The sequence below is a fragment of the Acanthochromis polyacanthus genome, chromosome 12 (assembly GCF_021347895.1).
Source record: "Acanthochromis polyacanthus isolate Apoly-LR-REF ecotype Palm Island chromosome 12, KAUST_Apoly_ChrSc, whole genome shotgun sequence".
Lineage (NCBI taxonomy): Eukaryota > Metazoa > Chordata > Actinopteri > Pomacentridae > Acanthochromis > Acanthochromis polyacanthus.
Genome location: NC_067124.1, coordinates 38,602,904 through 38,623,515, shown reverse-complemented (window position 1 = coordinate 38,623,515; position 20,612 = coordinate 38,602,904). Strand labels below are relative to the sequence as shown.

The 20,612-nt window shown below is 39.9% G+C and overlaps 1 protein-coding gene across 1 annotated transcript; it reads right to left on the bottom strand.

Annotated features, from left to right (window-relative positions):
• Nucleotides 1–1,588: 1,588 nt before the first annotated feature.
• p3h3 (prolyl 3-hydroxylase 3) lies at nucleotides 1,589–19,720 on the bottom strand. Its single transcript, XM_022199481.2, has 16 exons — nucleotides 19,019–19,720; nucleotides 18,185–18,369; nucleotides 17,943–18,101; nucleotides 16,275–16,467; nucleotides 16,076–16,207; nucleotides 14,608–14,750; nucleotides 14,070–14,159; nucleotides 13,923–13,975; nucleotides 7,886–7,965; nucleotides 6,718–6,845; nucleotides 5,930–6,025; nucleotides 5,711–5,861; nucleotides 5,487–5,604; nucleotides 4,086–4,161; nucleotides 3,860–4,000; nucleotides 1,589–2,006 (listed from the first exon to the last, which is right to left on the bottom strand). The coding sequence occupies exons 1-16, from the start codon at nucleotides 19,560–19,562 to the stop codon at nucleotides 1,842–1,844; spliced, it is 2,454 nt and encodes an 817-aa protein (XP_022055173.2). The 5' UTR covers nucleotides 19,563–19,720; the 3' UTR covers nucleotides 1,589–1,841.
• Nucleotides 19,721–20,612: the final 892 nt, after the last annotated feature.

Below are 20,612 nucleotides of genomic sequence, written 5' to 3'. Positions count from 1 at the left end.
TGTGAATGATTAAATCATCTCTGCCTGGATTACCATTCCATATTCTAAATGGGAGATTTTTTAAGCTTCATAAACAAATGCACTCATTTATGAGGGATTAACCGTAATCTCTCTATTTCTATCCTTTTTTTTCCCTCCATCCTGCACCTCTCTGCTGCCTCCACCTCCAGCTGGACCTCACGATGCTGCCGCTGTTCCCGTCTGATCCAACATCTTCTCACATACAGGAGCAAGAATTAACCAGTTTATAGTTTAGTCGGCTGTTTTCACTTTTTGTTATCTTCTCCCCACACGACTTAAATCACACTAAACTCACATAATGCAGCTGCAGCGACTGATCGATTAGCTGCCAACTGTTAAGTTAATCGTTCATTATTTTGATCAAGGGTGTCCTTAAAGTCCAGTCCGGCCCGTGTGATGACTTTCTAAAATTACAAAGAAAACATTAATTGCAACAAGTAACTAGCATCTTAACATTTTCCACAACTTTTATGTATTTTTATGTATAAATTTACTCTATTTACGAGGCAGGAGGACAACTTAATCTTCTTTCTTTATCGTTCTCTCTTTAGTTTGTGGTGCTCAGGATTACTGCACAGATGTGTAAATGAATGTAGATTTAAAATGATATTTTTGTTTTGTAATATTTTATCGTTTTTGTTGTTTTTTGTCTGACTTTTGTCTCATGTTTTTGTCATTTTTTGTCTAATTTTTGTAGTATTTTGTCTTGTTTTTGTTTTTGTCTTTTTTCGTCTAACATTTGTCTTTTATCTCACGTTTTTATCATTTTGTGTCTCATTTCTGTAGTATTTTGTCATTTTTGTTGTTTTTTTGTCTTTTTTGTCTAACTTGTCTTATCTCACGTTTTTGTCATTTTGTGTCTCATTTTTGTAGTAATTTGTCTTGTTTTTGTTGTTTTTGTTGTTTTTTGTCTTTTTTCGTCTAGCTTTTGTCTTTTGTCTCACGTTTTTGTCATTTTATGTCTCATTTTGCAGTATTTTATCTTGTTTTTTGTCTTTTTTCGTCTAGCTTTTGTCTTTTGTCTCACGTTTTTGTCATTTTGTGTCTCATTTTTGTAATTTGTCTTGTTTTTGTTGTTTGTTTGTCTTTTTTCGTCTAGCTTTTGTCTTTTGTCTCACGTTTTTGTCATCTTGTGTCTCATTTTTGTAGTAATTTGTCTTGTTTTTGTTGTTTTTTTGTCTTTTTTCGTCTAACTTTTGTCTTTTATCTCACGTTTTTTGTCATTTTATGTCTCATTTTGCAGTATTTTATCTTGTTTTTTGTCTTTTTTCGTCTAGCTTTTGTCTTTTGTCTCACGTTTTTGTCATCTTGTGTCTCATTTTTGTAGTATTTTCTCTTTTTTTGCACTTAAGTAAAGAGGAATGGTCCGGTGAGGTCCACTTGAGATTAAATTGGGCTGAATGTGGAACCTGAAGTAAAATGAGTTTGTCTTTGTTTTTCAAAATGAAAACAGTCTAAATTCGGCGGTTGCAGCTTCTTCAGTGTGAATATTTTCTGGTTTCTTTCCTCCTCTGTGACAGTAAACTGACGATCTTTGGACGAAAAGAAATTTAAGGAAACTCCGATCCACATTTTTCAACACTTTATAGAACAAACATGTGATTGACTCATCCAGAAAATAATCCACAGTAGAAATAATCTTTGTTTGCAGCCCTTTCTGTCTCCAGAAACCAAAGTCTCCCTGACTTACCTTCATCATATACAGAATAACCACAGTATTTACACAGATACCAGCTTTACATTGAAGGCAGCAGCTGAACAGAGGATGTCAGTGTCCGTAAACGCTCCGTGGTTTCAGTCTGTCTGCTTCCAGGGGGCCTTCAGAGTTCGTCTCTGCCTCCCGTCACTCTGCCTCTGCCTCGACTTTTCTCCGGCGTCGCTTGGCTGCGAGCGTTTCGTCCGGTCTTTCCGCCCTGCTCGCCCTCGTCCTTCTTCACCACAGTGTGTCCGTCGGCGGCCCACAGGGCTTCGGCCTCCTCTCGTTCCTGAAAAGCAGAATAAGATCGGTCACTCCTGGTGGAAACTGTCACAAACCGCCGGCAAGGTTTCAAAGGCGTTCAAAGCTCAGGGAGTTTTCAGGTGAACTGCTGATGTTGGTTCCACGTTTTTAGACGGAATATTTACTTTCCTGGATTCCCATCATTGTGAGTGAGTCGGACTGACAGCAGACATTTCTGAGATATGTTCAGATTGAAAATTGAACCACAGTGAAGAAAAACAAGACAGGACCGAGGACAGTGATATAAATCAGCATCACTGGCTGATGTCGACATAAACTGCACTGATTTTTGTTTGATTTATTTAACCCTTTAAGCTTCAGTCAATTCCAGCCGTTTTCAGTACAAAAAATCGCTAATATTCTATTTTTAAATAAAAAAAATTACGAAAAATACGGGGAATATTGGACGCGCATCGCGAGGTGCATTTCCTTGAAAATGACCGATTCGGGGATTTTATACCGACTTCAAGACATGTTTTGGACAAAATAGTTTACTGGCTTGTGTCATCTGATGTAAAAGGTTGGATTATGGCCGTTTTTTGTGGAATCTTTTTTTTTGTGTGTAATAATAAACCCGGAAATGTGAGTCGCGCTGTGTGCTTTGAAGCCGTGTATAGAGAACGGATGGATGAATATTCGTTTTTGTCGGACAAATGTGTTTTTCTCACCCGCTGTGGTAATCGCATCTGAAAGTGGTTTATACCGGCGGATTCATGAGAATCTAAGCTTTCCATCGGCGTATAGTAAGATAAGATAAGATAGACTTTATTAATCTCACAAAGGAGAAATTTAACATTACAGGGCTCTTAGAAACAAAAACAAAAAAAACAAACAAAAAAAAAAAAAACAAAAAAAAGTGTTTGTATAATCGCGTTTGCAGCCGTCAGACATTCTTGAAATTCCTATGCAAATTAGTAGGTGTACCGCCGGCGGTACACTGAAGCTTAACGGGTTAAACAGGTGAGTTAGCTGAGAACTGATTCTCATTTTCTCATGTACAGCAAATCACACAATATTACAAGACAAATCACGCAACGACTCGTAAAACAGAAAGGCTAAAAACAGCTGCAGTGGTCCTGAAGTGTTTCTGTTTTTTTAAACAGCGATACGTATGAGGGACGTTTTAGAAAATGTTGCTGAGAGTTCTTATTTATTTACATCATCAGCTTCATCTCAGACCATAAAATAATTTGCACAGTAATTTCTGCACAGCTGCATCTTGCACTTTCTATATAATTTTACTTAGTAATTGTTATTGTCTGTAGTGTATTAATACTGTATTGTTCATTTTGAGTTTCATCCTTGTACATATTGTATATATTATTATTACTATATATATGCAACTGTTTAAAAGTTTGAGTCCTCATTTTTGAACGAAAAGCTTTTTATTTCAATGAAGATCACATTAAATGAATGATAAATCCAGTCTAGACATTGTTAATGTGCTAAATGACTATTCTAGCCGGAAACGTCTGATTTGTAATGGAACATCTCCATAGGGGTACAGAGGAACATTTCCAGCAACCATCACTCCTGTGTTCTAATGCTACATTGTGTTAGCTAATGGTGTTGATGATTAGAAAACCCTTGTGCAGTTATGTTAGCACATGGATAAAAGTGGGAGTTTTACTGGAAAACAGGAAACAGCCTGCGTGATCCCAAACTTTTGAACGGTGGTGTAAACTCCTATTTAAAGGCTGTCTTTGTTGTTCTCTAAGTGATGGATGCGATGAGGCTGCAGTGACGCGATGACAAAGATGCAAACTACCGCAGGATTTGCATGGAGCTGCAGCCGGTCTCTTCACGACGTCAACAGCCGGAGCCGGTGGCGTGACTCACCATGTCCCTGTAGAGCTTCTCCTTAGTGAACCACAGAGCCAGCGAGCAGCGCCGGCCTCGGGTCACCGCCGTCACACCGTGAGGGTTCACCGGGCCGGAGGAGAACCCGACCAGCCGCCCACAGCTGGGCTTCACCCGGGCCTGAAGTCACAAACAACACAGATCTGCAGCTAAACCCACAACAGAGCAGAACCCGAGAGCTCAGTCCAGAGAACCGCCGACTTACTGTGACTGTTTTCGCGTCTCTGTTGGTGAAGAACAAGTCGCCTCCGTCAAAGTTGTCGTTCAGGTAGAGGATGGCACTGAGAGACATGAAAAAGTTCAAACCTTTGATAAACAACAGAACTGATTGTGTTTCTGTGCTGCTGTCTGAGGAGCAAACATGACAAATAGAGGCCATGTAGAGCAGGGGTGTCAAACTCGTTTTAGTTCAGGAGTCACATTCAGAACAATTTGATCTGAAGCAAGACAAAATATTAGAAAAATGAAACACAAAATGAGACGAATGACATGGGAAGAACCAAAACAGCTACCAAAACCTCAGCAAAAAGTTAGAAAGTGACAAAACATGGAAAAATGACAAAAAAATTGACAAAAGCGAAAAAAAACAACGAATATAGCATAACACAAAATGACAAAAATAAGACAAAAACATGAGTGACACGAAAAGGAAACAAAATGACAAACGTAAGACAAAAAAAGACAAAAAACAAGACATAATATTACAAAAACAAGACACAAAACGACAAAAGCGAGAAACAAAATGACAAAAAAAAATGAGACGAATGACATGGAAAAAAAAACCAAAACAGCTACCAAAACCTAGGCAAAAAGTTAGAAAGTGACAAAATACGGAGAAATGACAAAAATTAGACAAAAAAATTGACAAAAGCGAGAAAAAACAACGAATAAAGCAAAACACAAAATGACAAAAATAAGACAAAAGCACGAGTGACACGAAAAGGAAACAAAATGACAAACGCAAGACAAAAAAAACAAGACAAAATATTACAAAAACGAGCCACAAAACGACAAAAGTGAGAAACAAAATGACAAACAAATGATACAAATGACATGAAACAACAAAAAAAGAGACAAAAAGTTAGACAAAAAAAGTTATAAAATGACAAAAATTAGACAAAACAATGACAAAAGCAAGAAAAAACTAAAAAAAAATCACAAAAATGATACACAAAATGACAAAAAAATGACACAAATGACATGAAACAACAAAAAAGAGACAAAAAGTTAGACAAAAAAGTTATAAAATGACAAAAGCGAGACAAAACTACAAAAAATGAAAAAAAAAAGGTACACAAAACCATGAGAAAAGCAAAACACAAAATGACAAAAACAAAACAAAAAACAAGTGTATTTTACTTCATGATCCAAACAACTGGTCATGGTCTAGAAATTATTTTAAAGTTCTAGTTTTACTAATTTACAATCTGCAGTTAATGTCTTCTCTGTAATTTTTACACTTTGAGGACCGGACTGGACCCTCTGGAGGACCACTTTTGGCCCGTGGGCCGCATGTTTGACACCCCTGCTTCAGAAGAATAAAGACGGTTGATGTCTTGTAGAACGATGACAGTAAAAGATGAATTAATTTATCTGGTTTGTGTACCTCAGGTCTCGGTGGATGAAGGCCGGCGGCTCCCTCCAGCACTGTTTGGTCTCCGGCTCCAGCAGACAGTTATCAACGTGGACGGGATGAGACAGATCCAAGCGGCCCTCCTGGTCCCCTGACACAGAACCAGAACCTCACAGGATTAAACTTAAACTAAAACAAACCACAGTGAGTTGAAATGAGACGGTGCTTCAGCGGTTTTGTCCTCCAGATGACGCTACCTGCGACGGCGCTGCGACAGACCAGGTGTGTGAAGGAGATGAAAAGTCCGGACGGGCTCCTGAAGTACGAGTGCAGCAGAACTCGGACTCGCTCGCCGAGCTCGTGCAGGAGCCGAGCGTCCGACTGGTTGACGAGTCCGTCCTGAGCGAGCTGAGAGACAGCAGCAGGTCAGCAGATGTTTCCTTAGCAGGTAGAACACCTCCAGTCTGTCCACTCACCTTCACCGCCCTCAGCACCGTCAGGCCCTCAAACGTCTCATGAGGCGTGTGTGGAGACCGTCGCCCGCGGTAACCGTCGCCAACGGACGCTGCCACCTGGAGAGAAACAGAAGCTCTGAGTGTTTAAAAACCCTCCTATCACAGATCGCACGACCTGGACTCATCCTCGACTGCTGTCCTTTACTTCCTCCCACCTGAGAGTCAAAGGAGGAAACAGGAAACGGGTTTTAGCAGAAAGAAAACCCTCTTGAAACGCATGGGTTTATTATTTTTCATTCTTCGTCCATCTTTTGAATCGCAGCTTGAAGGTCTGCAAATACTAGAAAATGCGTGAAACTTTCCACAAACATCAGGACCAGTGAAAAATTTGATACTTTAGAGAAATTGCATAGGTTAAAAACGCCACCTGGAAAGTTTCAAACGGTAACTACAGCCAGTACGTGTCACCTGCAGCTATGAAATTTGGCAGGCATACGTAACACGTCAAGACGCACAAAAATGTAATTGACAACCATACCAAAAACACAACAGGAAGTCAGCCATTTTGAGTTATGTCATATGGATTCTGTAAAACGTCTTGAGACCATCTGACCTGTAATAGGCGCTATATATATAAAATTAAATTGAATATTCTGGACCAAGTTTTGCATATTTTCAACAGATGTAAACTCAAACAGGGCAACCCTAACAGAGCTGAAATTTGGTCTGGATCTACACCAGGACATGTGATTAAAAGTTATCAAAATGCTTCGCTAGCTTGAGGATGTGGAAACAGATGATGAGCTCACCGCTGCCAGCTGCAGGATTCTGTCACACTCCTTCTCTGACATCACACCGTCCAAAACGACCCGATTGGTCCCGTTCAGAACCTCGTCGTCCATCGTGATGGTGACGCCCACCTGATGGACTGGACCACCTGCAGAGAGGACACCATGAGACGGGATGAACTCTGAACTCTGAACTCTAACGGGGGAAATAATGTCATTGTCATTCAAAATATATGAACCAATAATGCAGCAGATGGAGGTCATGATGTCAGTAAATGTAGATCAGCTGTAGTTCCTGGCTGTTCCACCAGGTGGAGCCTCTTACTGTTTAATACAGTAGAGCAGGGGTGCCAAACATGCGGCCCGCGGGCCAAAACCAGCGCTCCAGGAGGTCCAATCTGACCGCCAAAGTATAAAAACTACAGAGAAGACATTAGCTGCAGATTGTAAATTAGTAAAAGTATTCATTTAAAATCATTTCTAGATCATGACAAGTTGTTTTGATAATAAAGTAAAATACTTGGTTGTCCATTGTTCTTTTGTGCCTCATTTTTGTCATATTTTGTGTTGTTTTTTGTCTGACTTGTTGCTTGTCTCGTGCTGTTGTTTTGTTTCTCATTTTTGTCATTTTGTGTTTCTTTTTCGTTCGTCAATTTTTTGTCATTTTATTTCTCGCTTTTGTTACTGTGTATCTCATTTTTGAAATATTTTGTCTTCTTTTTGGTTGTTTTTACTGATTTGCACTGTGTTTTTAATTTATTCTGTATTGCCGTCATACTTTTTTCTCCTTGGAGCTGCTGTAACGGTGAACGTTCCCCACTATGGGATCAATTAAGTTTATCTTATCTTAATCATTGTTCTTTTGTGTCTCATTTTTGTAATATTTTGTCTTGTTTTTGTTGTTTCTTGTCTGACAAAAATGCTTTTTGCACTAAAACGAACTGAACTGAAATGAGTGTGACACCCTTGCAGTAGAGACTCAGCTTACAATTCATGTTAAAGCAGAGAGCATTGTGGGAGTTTTAGCGAAGAACAGACACCAAGACTACAGTGGTAGGTAATGGTCTCCAACGAGAGTGAAAGCTAACACGAACCCAGGCTGTAGTGATGTCACTGTGAGCTTCTAATAGCATGTGTTCATTGCTAAATCTGCTGACTACTGGTTGAGGAAACATCAACGTTTGATCACCAGAGAAGAAGCCGCTGTCGTCCACTTCCTGTTCCAGCTGGTCCTCCTCCATCTTCTCAGTCATCTTCTGTTTATCAGCTCTGACAACAAAACAAACACTGAACCCAGCGTCCACAGGGATAATATTCACTCATTTTTGTCTGTTTGTTGTTTGTGTGTCTGTCTGTCTGTTTGTTCGGTTGTTTATGTGAGTGTGTTTGTCTGATACTCCGCCAAGGAGTTATGTGACGATTGGTGAAAGTTCGTCTATGAATCTGTCTGTCTGTCAGTGTGAAACATTACTCAAAAATGGACGGATTTGGATGAAATTTTGAGGGGAAGTCAGAACTTACAGAACCACACCTCAATAAAATTTGATGATGATGCGACTTATAGTTTGAATCCGCGGCTGGAAAAAGGATTTAACACTGGGAGATATAGCTGCCGGCACAGAGTCACTGTGACCATAGGATGTCGTCCAAAATGTGGAAAAAAAAGTCATCGTTTAGTATGTCGTCCAAAATATGACCAAAAACGTCATAGTTTACTATGTCGTCCAAAATGAGGTAAAAAGGTCATAGTTTAGTATGTCGTCCAAAATATGACCAAAAAGGGGCGCCTGTGTAGCTCAGTGGGTTATACAGGCGAACCACGTATAGGGGCTGGTTCCCGCTCATAGCCCTTTGCTGTATGTCTCTCCCCCATTTCCTGTTTCTCTCTAACTTCAACTATCAAATAAAGGTGAAAAGAGGCCAAAAAAAAAAAATCAAAATATGACCGAAAACGTCATAGTTCAGTATGTCGTCCAAAATGTGACAAAAAACGTCATAGTTTAGTATGTCGTTCAAAATGAGGTATAAATGTCAGTTTTAGTATGTGGTCCAAAATATGACCAAAAACATCATAGTTTAGTACGTCGTCCAAAATATAACTAAAAAGGGGTGCTTGTATAGCTCAGTGGGCTATACAGATGAAACACGTATGAGTGCTGGTCTCCGACGCAGTGGCCCAGGTTCGATTCCCGCTCGTTGCCTTTTACTGCATGTCTCTCCCACACTTTTCTCCCCCATTTCCTGCTTCTCTCTCACTTCAACTATCAAATAAAGGCGAAAATAAGCCAAAAAAACCAAAAAAACAAAAATGACCGAAAACGTCATAGTTTAGTATGTCATCCAAAATATGACCAAAAACATCATAGTTTAGTATGTCATCCAAAATGAGGTAAAAACGTCATAGTTTCGTATGTCATCCAAAATATGACCAAAAACATCATAGTTTAGTATGTCGTCCAAAATGAGGTAAAAACGTCATAGTTTAGTATGTTGTCCAAAATGTGAGCAAAAACGTCATAGTTTAGTATGTCGTCCAAAATGTGAGCAAAAACATCATAGTTTAGTATGTCGTCCAAAATGTGAGCAAAAACGTCATAGTTTAGTATGTTGTCCAAAATGTGAGCAAAAACGTCATAGTTTAGCAAGACGTCCAAAATATGACAGAAAACGTCATAGTTTTAGTATGTCGTCCAAAATATGACCAAAAACGTCATAGTTTAGTATGTTGTCCAAAATGTGAGCAAAAACGTCATAGTTTAGTAAGTCGTCCAAAATATGACAGAAAACGTCATAGTTTTAGTATGTCGTCCAAAATATGACCAAAAACGTCATAGTTTAGTATGTTGTCCAAAATGTGAGCAAAAACGTCATAGTTTAGTAAGTCGTCCAAAATATGACCAAAAACGTCATAGTTTAGTATGTTGTCCAAAATGTGAGCAAAAACGTCATAGTTTAGCAAGACGTCCAAAATATGACAGAAAACGTCATAGTTTTAGTATGTCGTCCAAAATATGACCGTAAACGTCATAGTTTAGTATGTTGTCCAAAATGTGAGCAAAAACGTCATAGTTTAGCAAGACGTCCAAAATATGACAGAAAACGTCATAGTTTTAGTATGTCGTCCAAAATATGACCAAAAACGTCATAGTTTAGTATGTCGTCCAAAATGTGAGCAAAAACATCATAGTTTAGTATGTCGTCCAAAATGTGAGCAAAAACGTCATAGTTTAGTATGTTGTCCAAAATGTGAGCAAAAACGTCATAGTTTAGCAAGACGTCCAAAATATGATAGAAAACGTCATAGTTTTAGTATGTCGTCCAAAATATGACCAAAAACGTCATAGTTTAGTATGTCGTCCAAAATGTGAGCAAAAACGTCATAGTTTAGTATGTCGTCCAAAATGTGAGCAAAAACGTCATAGTTTAGTATGTCGTCCAAAATGTGAGCAAAAACATCATAGTTTAGTATGTCGTCCAAAATGTGAGCAAAAACATCATAGTTTAGTATGTCGTCCAAAATGTGAGCAAAAACGTCATAGTTTAGTATGTTGTCCAAAATGTGAGCAAAAACATCATAGTTTAGTATGTCATCCAAAATGTGAGCAAAAACGTCGTAGTTTAGTATGTTGTCCAAAATGTGAGCAAAAACGTCATAGTTTAGTATGTCGTCCAAAATGTGAGCAAAAACATCATAGTTTAGTATGTCGTCCAAAATGTGAGCAAAAACATCATAGTTTAGTATGTCGTCCAAAATATGACCGTAAACGTCATAGTTTAGTATGTTGTCCAAAATGTGAGCAAAAACGTCATAGTTTAGCAAGACGTCCAAAATATGACAGAAAACGTGATAGTTTTAGTATGTCGTCCAAAATATGACCAAAAACGTCATAGTTTAGTATGTCGTCCAAAATATGACCGTAAACGTCCAAAATATGACCGTAAACGTCATAGTTTAGTATGTTGTCCAAAATATGACCAAAAACATCATAGTTTAGTAAGTCGTCCAAAATATAACTGAAAAGGGGAGCCTGTATAGCTCAGTGGGCTATACAGATGAAACATGTATAGGTGCTGGTCTCCGACGCAGTGGCCCAGGTTCGATTCCTGCTCATGGCCTTCTACTGCATGTCTCTCCCACACTTTTCTCCCCCAATTTCCTGCTTCTCTCTCACTTCAACTATCAAATAAAGGTGAAAATGGGCCAACAAAAATTAATATCAAATATGACAGAAAATGTCATAGTTTAGTATGTCGTCCAAAACGAGGTAAAACATCATAGTTTAGTATGTGGTCCAAAATATGACCAAAAACGTCATAGTTTAGTATGTCGTCTAAAATATGACAAAAACCATCATAGTTTAGTATGTCGTTCAAAATGAGGTATAAATGTCATAGTTATAGTATGTCGTCCAAAATGTGAGCAAAAACATCATAGTTTAGTACGTCGTCCAAAATATGACTAAAAAGGGGTGCTTGTATAGCTCAGTGGGCTATACAGATGAAACACGTATAAGTGCTGGTCTCCGACGCAGCGGCCCAGGTTCGATTCCCGCTCGTTGCCTTTTACTGCATTTCTCCCCCATTTCCTGCTTCTCTCTCACTTCAACTATCAAATAAAGGCGAAAATAAGCCAAAAAAAACAAAAAATCAAAAATGACCGAAAACGTCATAGTTTAGTATGTCATCCAAAATATGACCAAAAACATCATAGTTTAGTATGTCGTCCAAAATGTGAGCAAAAACATCATAGTTTAGTATGTTGTCCAAAATGTGAGCAAAAACGCCATAGTTTAGTATGTCGTCCAAAATGAGGTAAAAACGTCATAGTTTAGTATGTTGTCCAAAATGTGAGCAAAAACGTCATAGTTTAGCAAGACGTCCAAAATATGACAAAAAACGTCATAGTTTTAGTATGTCGTCCAAAATATGACCAAAAACATCATAGTTTAGTATGTCGTCCAAAATATGACCAAAAACGTCATAGTTTAGTATATCGTCCAAAATATGACCGTAAACGTCATAGTTTAGTATGTTGTCCAAAATATGACCAAAAACATCATAGTTTAGTATGTCATCCAAAATGAGGTAAAAAGGTCATAGTTTAGTAAGTCGTCCAAAATATAACTGAAAAGGGGAGCCTGTATAGCTCAGTGGACTATACAGATGAAACATGTATAGGTGCTGGTCTCCGACGCAGTGGCCCAGGTTCGATTCCTGCTCATGGCCTTCTACTGCATGTCTCTCCCACACTTTTCTCCCCCAATTTCCTGCTTCTCTCTCACTTCAACTATCAAATAAAGGTGAAAATGGGCCAACAAAAATTAATATCAAATATGACAGAAAATGTCATAGTTTAGTATGTCGTCCAAAACGAGGTAAAACATCATAGTTTAGTATGTGGTCCAAAATATGACCAAAAACGTCATAGTTTAGTATGTCGTCTAAAATATGACAAAAACCATCATAGTTTAGTATGTCGTTCAAAATGAGGTATAAATGTCATAGTTATAGTATGTCGTCCAAAATGTGAGCAAAAACATCATAGTTTAGTATGTCGTCCAAAATATGACCAAAAACGTCATAGTTTAGTATGTTGTCCAAAATATGACCGTAAACGTCATAGTTTCGTATGTCATCCAAAATGAGGTAAAAAGGTCATAGTTTAGTATGTCGTCCAAAATTAGGTAAAAACTTCATAGTTTAGTATGTCGTCCAAAACAGGACCAAAAAGGGGCACCTGCATAGGTCAGTGGGTTATACAGGCAAAACACGTATAGAAGCTCATCTCCGACGCAGCGGCCCAGGTTAGATTCCCGCTCACGGCCATTTGCTGCATGTCTCTCCCATGCTTTTCTCCCCCATTTCCTGTTTCTCTCTCACTTTAACTATCAAATAAAGGTGAAAACAGGCCAAAAAAAAACTAAATCAAAATATGACCAAAAACGTCATAATTTAGTATGTCGTCCAAAATGTGACCAAAAACATCATAGTTTAGTATGTCGTCAAAAATACTACAAAAAACGTCATAGTTTAGTATGTCGTCAAAAATACTACAAAAAAACGTCATAGTTTAGTATGTCGTTCAAAATGAGGAAAAAACGTCAGAGTTTAGTATGTCGTCCAAAATTAGGTAAAAACTTCATAGTTTAGTATGTCGTCCAAAATGTGAGCAAAAATGTCATAGTTTAGTATGTCGTCTAAAATGTGACAAAAACGTCATAGTTTAGTATGTCGTCCAAAATGAGGTAAAAACGTAATAGTTTAGCATGTCATCCAAAATGTGACAAAAAGATCATAGTATAGTATGTCATCCAAAATATGACCAAAAATGTCATAGTTTAGTATGTCGCCTAAAATGTGACAAAAATGTCATAGTTTAGTATGTTGTCAAAAATACTACAAAAAACGTCATAGTTTAGTATGTCGTCCAAAATGAGGTAAAAACATCATAGTTTAGTACGTCGTCCAAAACACAACTAAACGTCTGTATAGCTCAGTGGGCTATACAGATGAAGCACGTACAGTTGCTGGTCTCCGACGCAGTGACACAGGTTCGATTCCTGCTCGTGGCATTTACTGCGTGTTTCCCCCATTTGCTGCTTCTCTCTCACTTCAACTATCAAACAAAGGTGAAAACGGGCCAAAAAAATGATACCAAATGTGACCAAAAATACCATAGTTTAGTATGTCGTTCAAAATATGACCAAAAACGTCATAGTTTAGTATGTCATCCAAAATATGACCAAAAACGTCATAGTTTAGTATGTCGTCCAAAATATGACCAAAAACGTCATAGTTTAGTATGTCGTTCAAAATATGACCAAAAACGTCATAGTTTAGTATGTCGTCCAAAATATGACCAAAAACATCATAGTTTAGTATGTCGTTCAAAATATGACCAAAAACATCACAGTTTAGTATGTCTTCCAAAATGTGACAAAAAAGTCGTCGTTTAATGTCTAAACTGAGACGTTTTAATTTACTGAGCAGCCTTGTTGGACTATTTCACTCTCTGAGTGCTTTTCACGTTTGTTTGTGTCTGTTTGTTTGTTTGTTTGTGTGTGTTTGATTGTGTGTCTGTCTGTGTGTGTGTGTGTGTTTGTTTGTGTTTGTCTGTTGGTTTATGTGTTTTTCTGTTTGTGTGTCTGTTTGTTTGTTCACATGTTTGTCTGTTTGTGTGTCCGCTTGTTTGTTTGTTCATGTGTTTCTTTGTGTGTCTGTTTCACCTCCAGACGTCCCTCAGAGATTCAGGAACTACGTCTTCTGGAGTCCAGAGATCCTGAACAGAACAACCCTCTGCTTCATTCACAGCTTCTAACTGAGCCTCCAGCAGCAGAACCTGATTTCACCGATTGAAGAACGTCAGAACTTACCGGGTCGGAGAACGTGAAGCCGAGGTTCTCCACACCGAAGTACAGCAGCTTCTTCTCCTGCAGAGATCGACGGACGAATGTGACGATTTCCTGCAAACAGAACCAGCAGAACTATCTGAACAAGCAGAACCAGAAGAACCATCTGAACAAGCAGAACCAGAAGAACAAACAGAACCTTCCCTCATGGATTTAACAGGCATTAATGTGTTAAATGAACACTAAAAAGACAGAACTTTACCTATAGAACCAGACAGACAGAACCACACCCACAGAACCAGACAAACAGAACCACACAGAACCAGACAGAACCACACAGAACCAGACAAACAGAACCACACAGAACCAGACAGAACCACACAGAACCAGACAGACAGAAAACTTTGTTCTCAAAATGTGCTGTGAAGTAAAATAATAAACTCATCAGTAAATAATTACTTCACAAAGAACTGATGCAGGAACGGATCAGAACCATCTGATCCTCACCAGTAATTCTAATAAGAACCTTTTATTTCAGCTGTTTGGACGTTCTGAGGTCTACCTGAGCAGGCTGAGTGTCCGCTGACTCGGTGTCGCCCCCCAGAGTCTCAGAGTAGAGCTGCAGGTTCTCCAAAGAGTCTTTATCTGAAGGATAAAACAGCAGCAGAGAGCGAAGCGTCTGCAGAGCGGCTCCAACGTCTCCAGCTGTCGGAGAACAAAAAGAGAAAAACATTTAATGAAAAATAACACGATGAGAACCGCCTGAAACCCAACAGATTCAATATTTAATCTAAAGTTCTGCAGCAGGACAGAGAACTCAGAGATTCTTCTGTCTGTAAAATAAAATTTTTATATTTGACAAAAATGTAACCATCATGTCCAACATGTTTCCTCAGATGTTAACTCTGATCTAATGTTGTCTCCTCATCCTGTAGATGTTTTTCTATCTCCATGTTTCCTCTCTACTCTGCTCATCATCAGTACAAAGATGTTTCTCCATGCTGAATGGATCTCCAACAACCTGCTCCTCTGTTCTGTTTCTCAGCCAAGCTGACTTTGTTTTATTCGTCCAGCAGCTTTGGTTTTCCTCTCAGAGTCTCTTGTTGGCTCCATTTTGTGTCTTATTTGTGTTGTTGTGTCGTGTTTTTGTAGTTTTGCGCATCATTTTTGACATTTTGCATCTCGGTTTTGTCCTTTTGTGTCTCGGTTTTGTTGTATTCTGTCTTTATTTTGTCATTTTGTGTCTCGATTTTCCTGTTTTTATGTCCCATTTGTGTCATTATGTGTGTCTGTTTTGTGCGTCGGTTTTGCTGTTTTGTGTCTCGTTTTTGACATTTTGTGTCTTGTTTTTGTCGTTTTCTGTCTCATTTTTGTCATTCTGTATCTCGTTTTTGTTGTATTCTGTCTTGTTTTTGTCGCTTTGCGTGTCAGTTTTGTTGTTTTGTGTCTCATTTTGTCATTTTGTGTCTCATTTTTGTCGTTTTCTGTCTTGTTTCTGTCGTTTTATGGCTCATTTTTGTCATTCGGTGTCTCGTTTTTTTCGTGGTTTGTCTCAGTTTTGCTGTTTTGTGTCTCGTTTTTGTTGTTTTCTGTCTCATTTGCTATTTTATGTCTTTTTGTGACAGTTTTGTCTCTCTGTTGTCTCCTCACACTGTACATATTTTTCTGTCTCCATGTTTCCTCTCTACTCTGCTCGTCATCAGTAGAAACATGCTTCACCATGCTGAATGGATCTCCAACAACTCGCTGCACAATAAGCTGCATTAAGGAGTAAAGAATCTTTAGGTTTTAACAGAAGCGCTATTTTTAGAGAATTTTTGAATAAGATGTGTAGAATAAAGTGCTCTTGATGAAATATCACAATTTAAGCTTATTTTGGTAAATTTCTGGACAGAATCACATCAGACATGATAAGTTCAAGGACTGCTGGTTAAAGCAGAAAATCTAAAGATTGTTTGCTGAGTTTCTTGCGGATAAATTGGGTCATTCTGGAGAACGTTTGGAGTTCAGAGGTTCACTGATGTTCTGACCTTTAAACTGAGCGATGTGCAGATGCTCCAGCTGTGTGGGCAGGAAGTCCTCCTGGGCAGAAATCCTCCCCGGTCTGGTTGCGATCTGAGAGCTGCAGGACTGTCGGCAGGACAGCAGCGACAGCGACAGAGCTGCAGACAGGAAGCAGTCAGACTCTGGTTGGTTCTGGTCCAACAGAAACTCTGCCGGTCGTCTCACCTGCAGCCTTTTCAAACGCTCCGTCCACGCCGTCCACGCCTCGGTCCTCCGGCAGCCGCTGAGGCTCGACGTCGCACTGCAGCCGACACTCGTCCATCTGCCGCAGGGTTTCAGAAACGCAACCTGTCCAGGTGAGAGCAGCCTGCGGCCAATCAGAGGAGGCCTCCTGCTGCAGCGCCGCATCGTACAGAACCTGATCAGAGTTCAGAGATGAAACCGTTCATGTCAGAAACATCTTTCAACGGATCATTTCAGCCTCATCAGGTTCAGAAACGTGTCTGAACAGTGAAGGAATCCAGAGCTTCAGGCTGCTGCTGCTTGACTTTACAGAAGAAAAGAAGAAGAAAAAAAAGTTCTGTCTGATCAGACATACGCTACCATCAGACTACACACCCTCACATTTAATGGTTTTTCTGTATTTTCATGACTATTTACATTGTAGATTCTCACTGAAGGCATCAAAACTACGAAAGAACACATCTGGAATTATGCTGTAAACAAAAAGGTGTGAAATGTCAAAACCTGTTTTATATTTTAGATTCTTTGCTTTGACTGCTGCTTTGCTCACTCTTAGTATTCTCTGGATGAGCTTCATGAGGGAGTTCCGCCTGCTTAGTGGAGTAAAAACGAAATCAGAAACGAGATGAACAGTTTGTTCTGTAGCCTGAAGCTAACGTTAGCTTCACAATAACTTAATCAGGCAGCAGGTTTCAGACAGAACCTCTAATCAGGTGTCAAACATGAGGCCCGCGGGCCAAAACCAGCCCTCCAGAGGGTCCAATCCAGTCCTCAAAGTGTAAAAATTCCAGAGAAGACATTAACTGCAGATTGTAAATTAGTAAAACTATAAGCTTAAAATAATTTCTAGACCATGACAAGCTGTTTTGATCTTAAAGTAAAATACTCGGTTGCTCATTCTTTTGTTGTTTTGTTTCTCATTTTTGTTGTTTTGTGTTTCCTTTTTTCTCACTTGCATCATTTGTTTATTTTTTTGTTTCTCACTTTTGTCATTTTTTGCTTTGTTTTTGTCATTCTGTCTCTTTTTGTCTCACTTGTGTAGTTTGTCTTGTTTTTGATGTTTTTTTTGTCTGACTTTTGTCATTTTGATCATAAAGTACTCCATTGTTCAGTTCCAGACACCTGTGGCTAAATGTTGTGTTTCTTTGTAGAAACTATGACCTGAAAGTTGTAATGTCAAATGATAAACTGAGGCTGAATGTTGTTGAAATTGCACTTAGTTTTCAGAAGAAATTTCAGGCTGTTCATGATGTTTTTGTAACAAGATATTTCCTTAAATGTGAACATTTTCAGAATGTACGTTTTTGCACTGAAACAAAGGAAACACTTGGAGTTGTGTCATTAACAGGTTATTGTGCTGTGACTTTACTGGTCACTGGAGATCAAATTCAACTGAATGTGGAACCAGAACTAAACTGAGTTTGACACTCTTGGTCTGGACCAGTGGTTCAGAATCATCAGAGTTCTGCTCCAAAGGATCAAACTCCTGCAGTGTGAGTCCAGTTTTAGTGTTTGTGTGGCTGGTTCTGATCCACTCTCAGCATCACATTTACTTTAGTTTCACCTTTTTATGTCCCTGAACCAACAAACCTCCTGGGACTGATTATAAAAAGAGTTTCTGTTCAGATCAGAACCCGACCGGTTCCTCACCCAGTGCTTCTCCCTCTCCAGCTCTCGGTCCTGGAAGTCCTCCTCGTTCACTCCTTCCATCCGACGGTACTTCTCGATGTTGTTCCTCATCTCCAGGTGACTCGGATTCGCCACGAAGTAGGTGTGAGCCGCCGCCGCCGCCTTCTGCAGCTTCTCCAGCTGAGGACGGAACCAGCAGATCTCAGATCAGAGAGTCAGAACACGACTGCAGGAACACCAGAACCGATCAGAACTCTCAGTACCTTGTAGTAGGTAACCTGCAGGAAGTTGTACGGGTTCCGAGTCCCGAATTCATACTCGATGTCGGTGGAAACAGGAAGCTGAGCTGCGGGAGTGACGGAGCGTCCGAGACAGAACCGGAGACACTCGGCCTTCTGCTGCACCGAGTCCAACATCCACAGGTCCCACAGACCGTCCAGGTCCGAATCTGGTACCACAGAAAACACTTCAGAACGTTACAGAACCTCAGTTCAACACTTGGAGGTTCTGCTCAGAGTAAACATGACTTAAACATTATTTACATATTAAACAGACACAACAAACAAGTAAAAAACTGATTCTATAGAAACTCAGACTTGATCTTATTGGAAAGAGTTTGGATCAGAACCATCTCTGGAAAAGAACCAGCTGGTTTCTATCAGTTCTTCTGGGTCAGTTCTTCAGCATCAGTTCATCAGGACCGTTTCTTCTGGATTGGTTCTTCATGTTCGGTTTTTCTGGGTCATTCTTCAGGTCTATTCTTCAGGATAGGTTCTTCAGGTGGGTTCCTCTGGGTTAGTACTTCAAAGCTGGTTCTTCAGGACCGGTCAGTTCGTCTGGGTTAATTCTTCGTGTTCGGTTCTTCATGGTCAATTCTTCATGGTTGGTTCTTCACCTCTGTTCTTCTGAGTTGGTTCTTGTGGGTCGGGTGAAGTTTTGATTCATCTGTGACTCAATTAAAGTTCTTTAAAAAACAAACTGCAGAACCTAAAGACGGAACCAGAACCTCAAGTTTGGATGAACATCAGAGTTTGCTAGTTCATGTTTTTAGAAGATGATCCCGCAGAGTTCTGCTGGACCAGAACCAATCATCTTACCCAGCTGCTCCACTGCCCTTCTCCCTGCGGATCCACAGTCCCGGTGACACCTCCTGCGAACCCCGAGCAGAGCCTCCCTGGTTCCGATGGATCTCTCCAGCATCTCCGCCGCCTTTATCCAGTCCCCGCCGAAGTACGCCCGAACCCCGCTGTAGTACAGAAAGTCGTAGGGCTGCAGGAGCGAGAGACCCGCGGAGCTGCTGCCCGGAACCGCCGCGGACACCCGAACCGAGCACAGAACCAGAACACGGAGCGCCACGTAGACAGAGAGACGGTCCGAGAGGAGCGCCATGGTGCCCCGAGGAGAGCAGGAGAGCAGGGGAGGAACCGGAGGAGGTCCGGAGGAGAAGAAGGAGAAGAAGGAGAAGGAGGAGAAGAAGGAGGAGAAGGTCTGGAGGAGGAGAAGCAGGAGGAGGACTGAAGGAGGGTTTGATGAGACGCTGAGGAGCAGCTGAGGTCTCCAGAGTTTTTTTTTAAAGTCACAGCTGCAAAAACAAACTGCGCATGTACAGGACTTACTACGGTAAAGGACTTCATGGTGCATTCAGGGACTCCTCGGAAACTCACCGTGTGTTGTGGAAACAAAATTAGCGTTACGTTTTGTTCTTTCATTAAAATAACTTGAAGATCATGAAACCGGATGTGATGTTTTGATGAAACGGTGTGAATCTGAACACCTGCTGGATCTCCACCTGGTGAAGGAAAAGCTGTGAAGAACAGTTAAATGTAAGCGCAGCAGAAAAGTAATTATTAGAATAAACATCACTGACTGAACAGACTCTGACCTGTAGCACCTGAGGGCCGAACTATAAAGGAGGTTAGCGGGTCAACAGGTAAGCTGAGCAGAAAGTCGGAGTTTTCAGTTTCAGGAAGGTGGCTCTCTTTTTTTCCTGGTTAGATCTCCACAGTAACTGATGCTACTAAGCTAGACCTCCATGGTAACTGATCTTGTTTTTCTTTAAACCATCTAAAATGCTTTAAAATGACTCATAATAGATTTAACTGCTGATTATTTCTGTGTTTCCAAAAGAAGTCAGGTGTGTTTCATTGAACACAGGTGTGATAACTTCACTGTTACTTAAAATGTCAAAGCAGAGTTCAAAGAGAATCAGTGAAGATTTGATTGTCAAGGTTAAAACCCACAATATTATATAAAATACAAATTATTAACTTCAATATAAAAAGAACATATTGGCAAGTGTACGTATTTCTGCTGTAAAGAAAAAGAAACCTTTTCCCGTTGATCCTGAACGCACCATGACAGCCAACGTCCGCGTGCTTTACCGTAAAAAAGGACGTCGACACGCAACCGTTTTAAAGTTTCTGCAGCGCAATAGTTGGTGAAGGTGGATCCAGCTGATGCGGAAAGTCTGAGCTTTATTTTGTAAACAGGAAGTTTACGGAACGTTTCTGAAAAACACAGTTTAAATTAAAAGAAACAAAAACAACTGATTAACTTCATGAAAACTGTATAACATTGTAGCTGCAGTTCTGCTGCTCCGCCGCCAGATGGAGACAAAAGGTTCATCTGGAGGTAAAGGTTCATTCCACCAAAAATACTTTCTGAAGTTTTAGGACTGTAGTATTAAAGGTT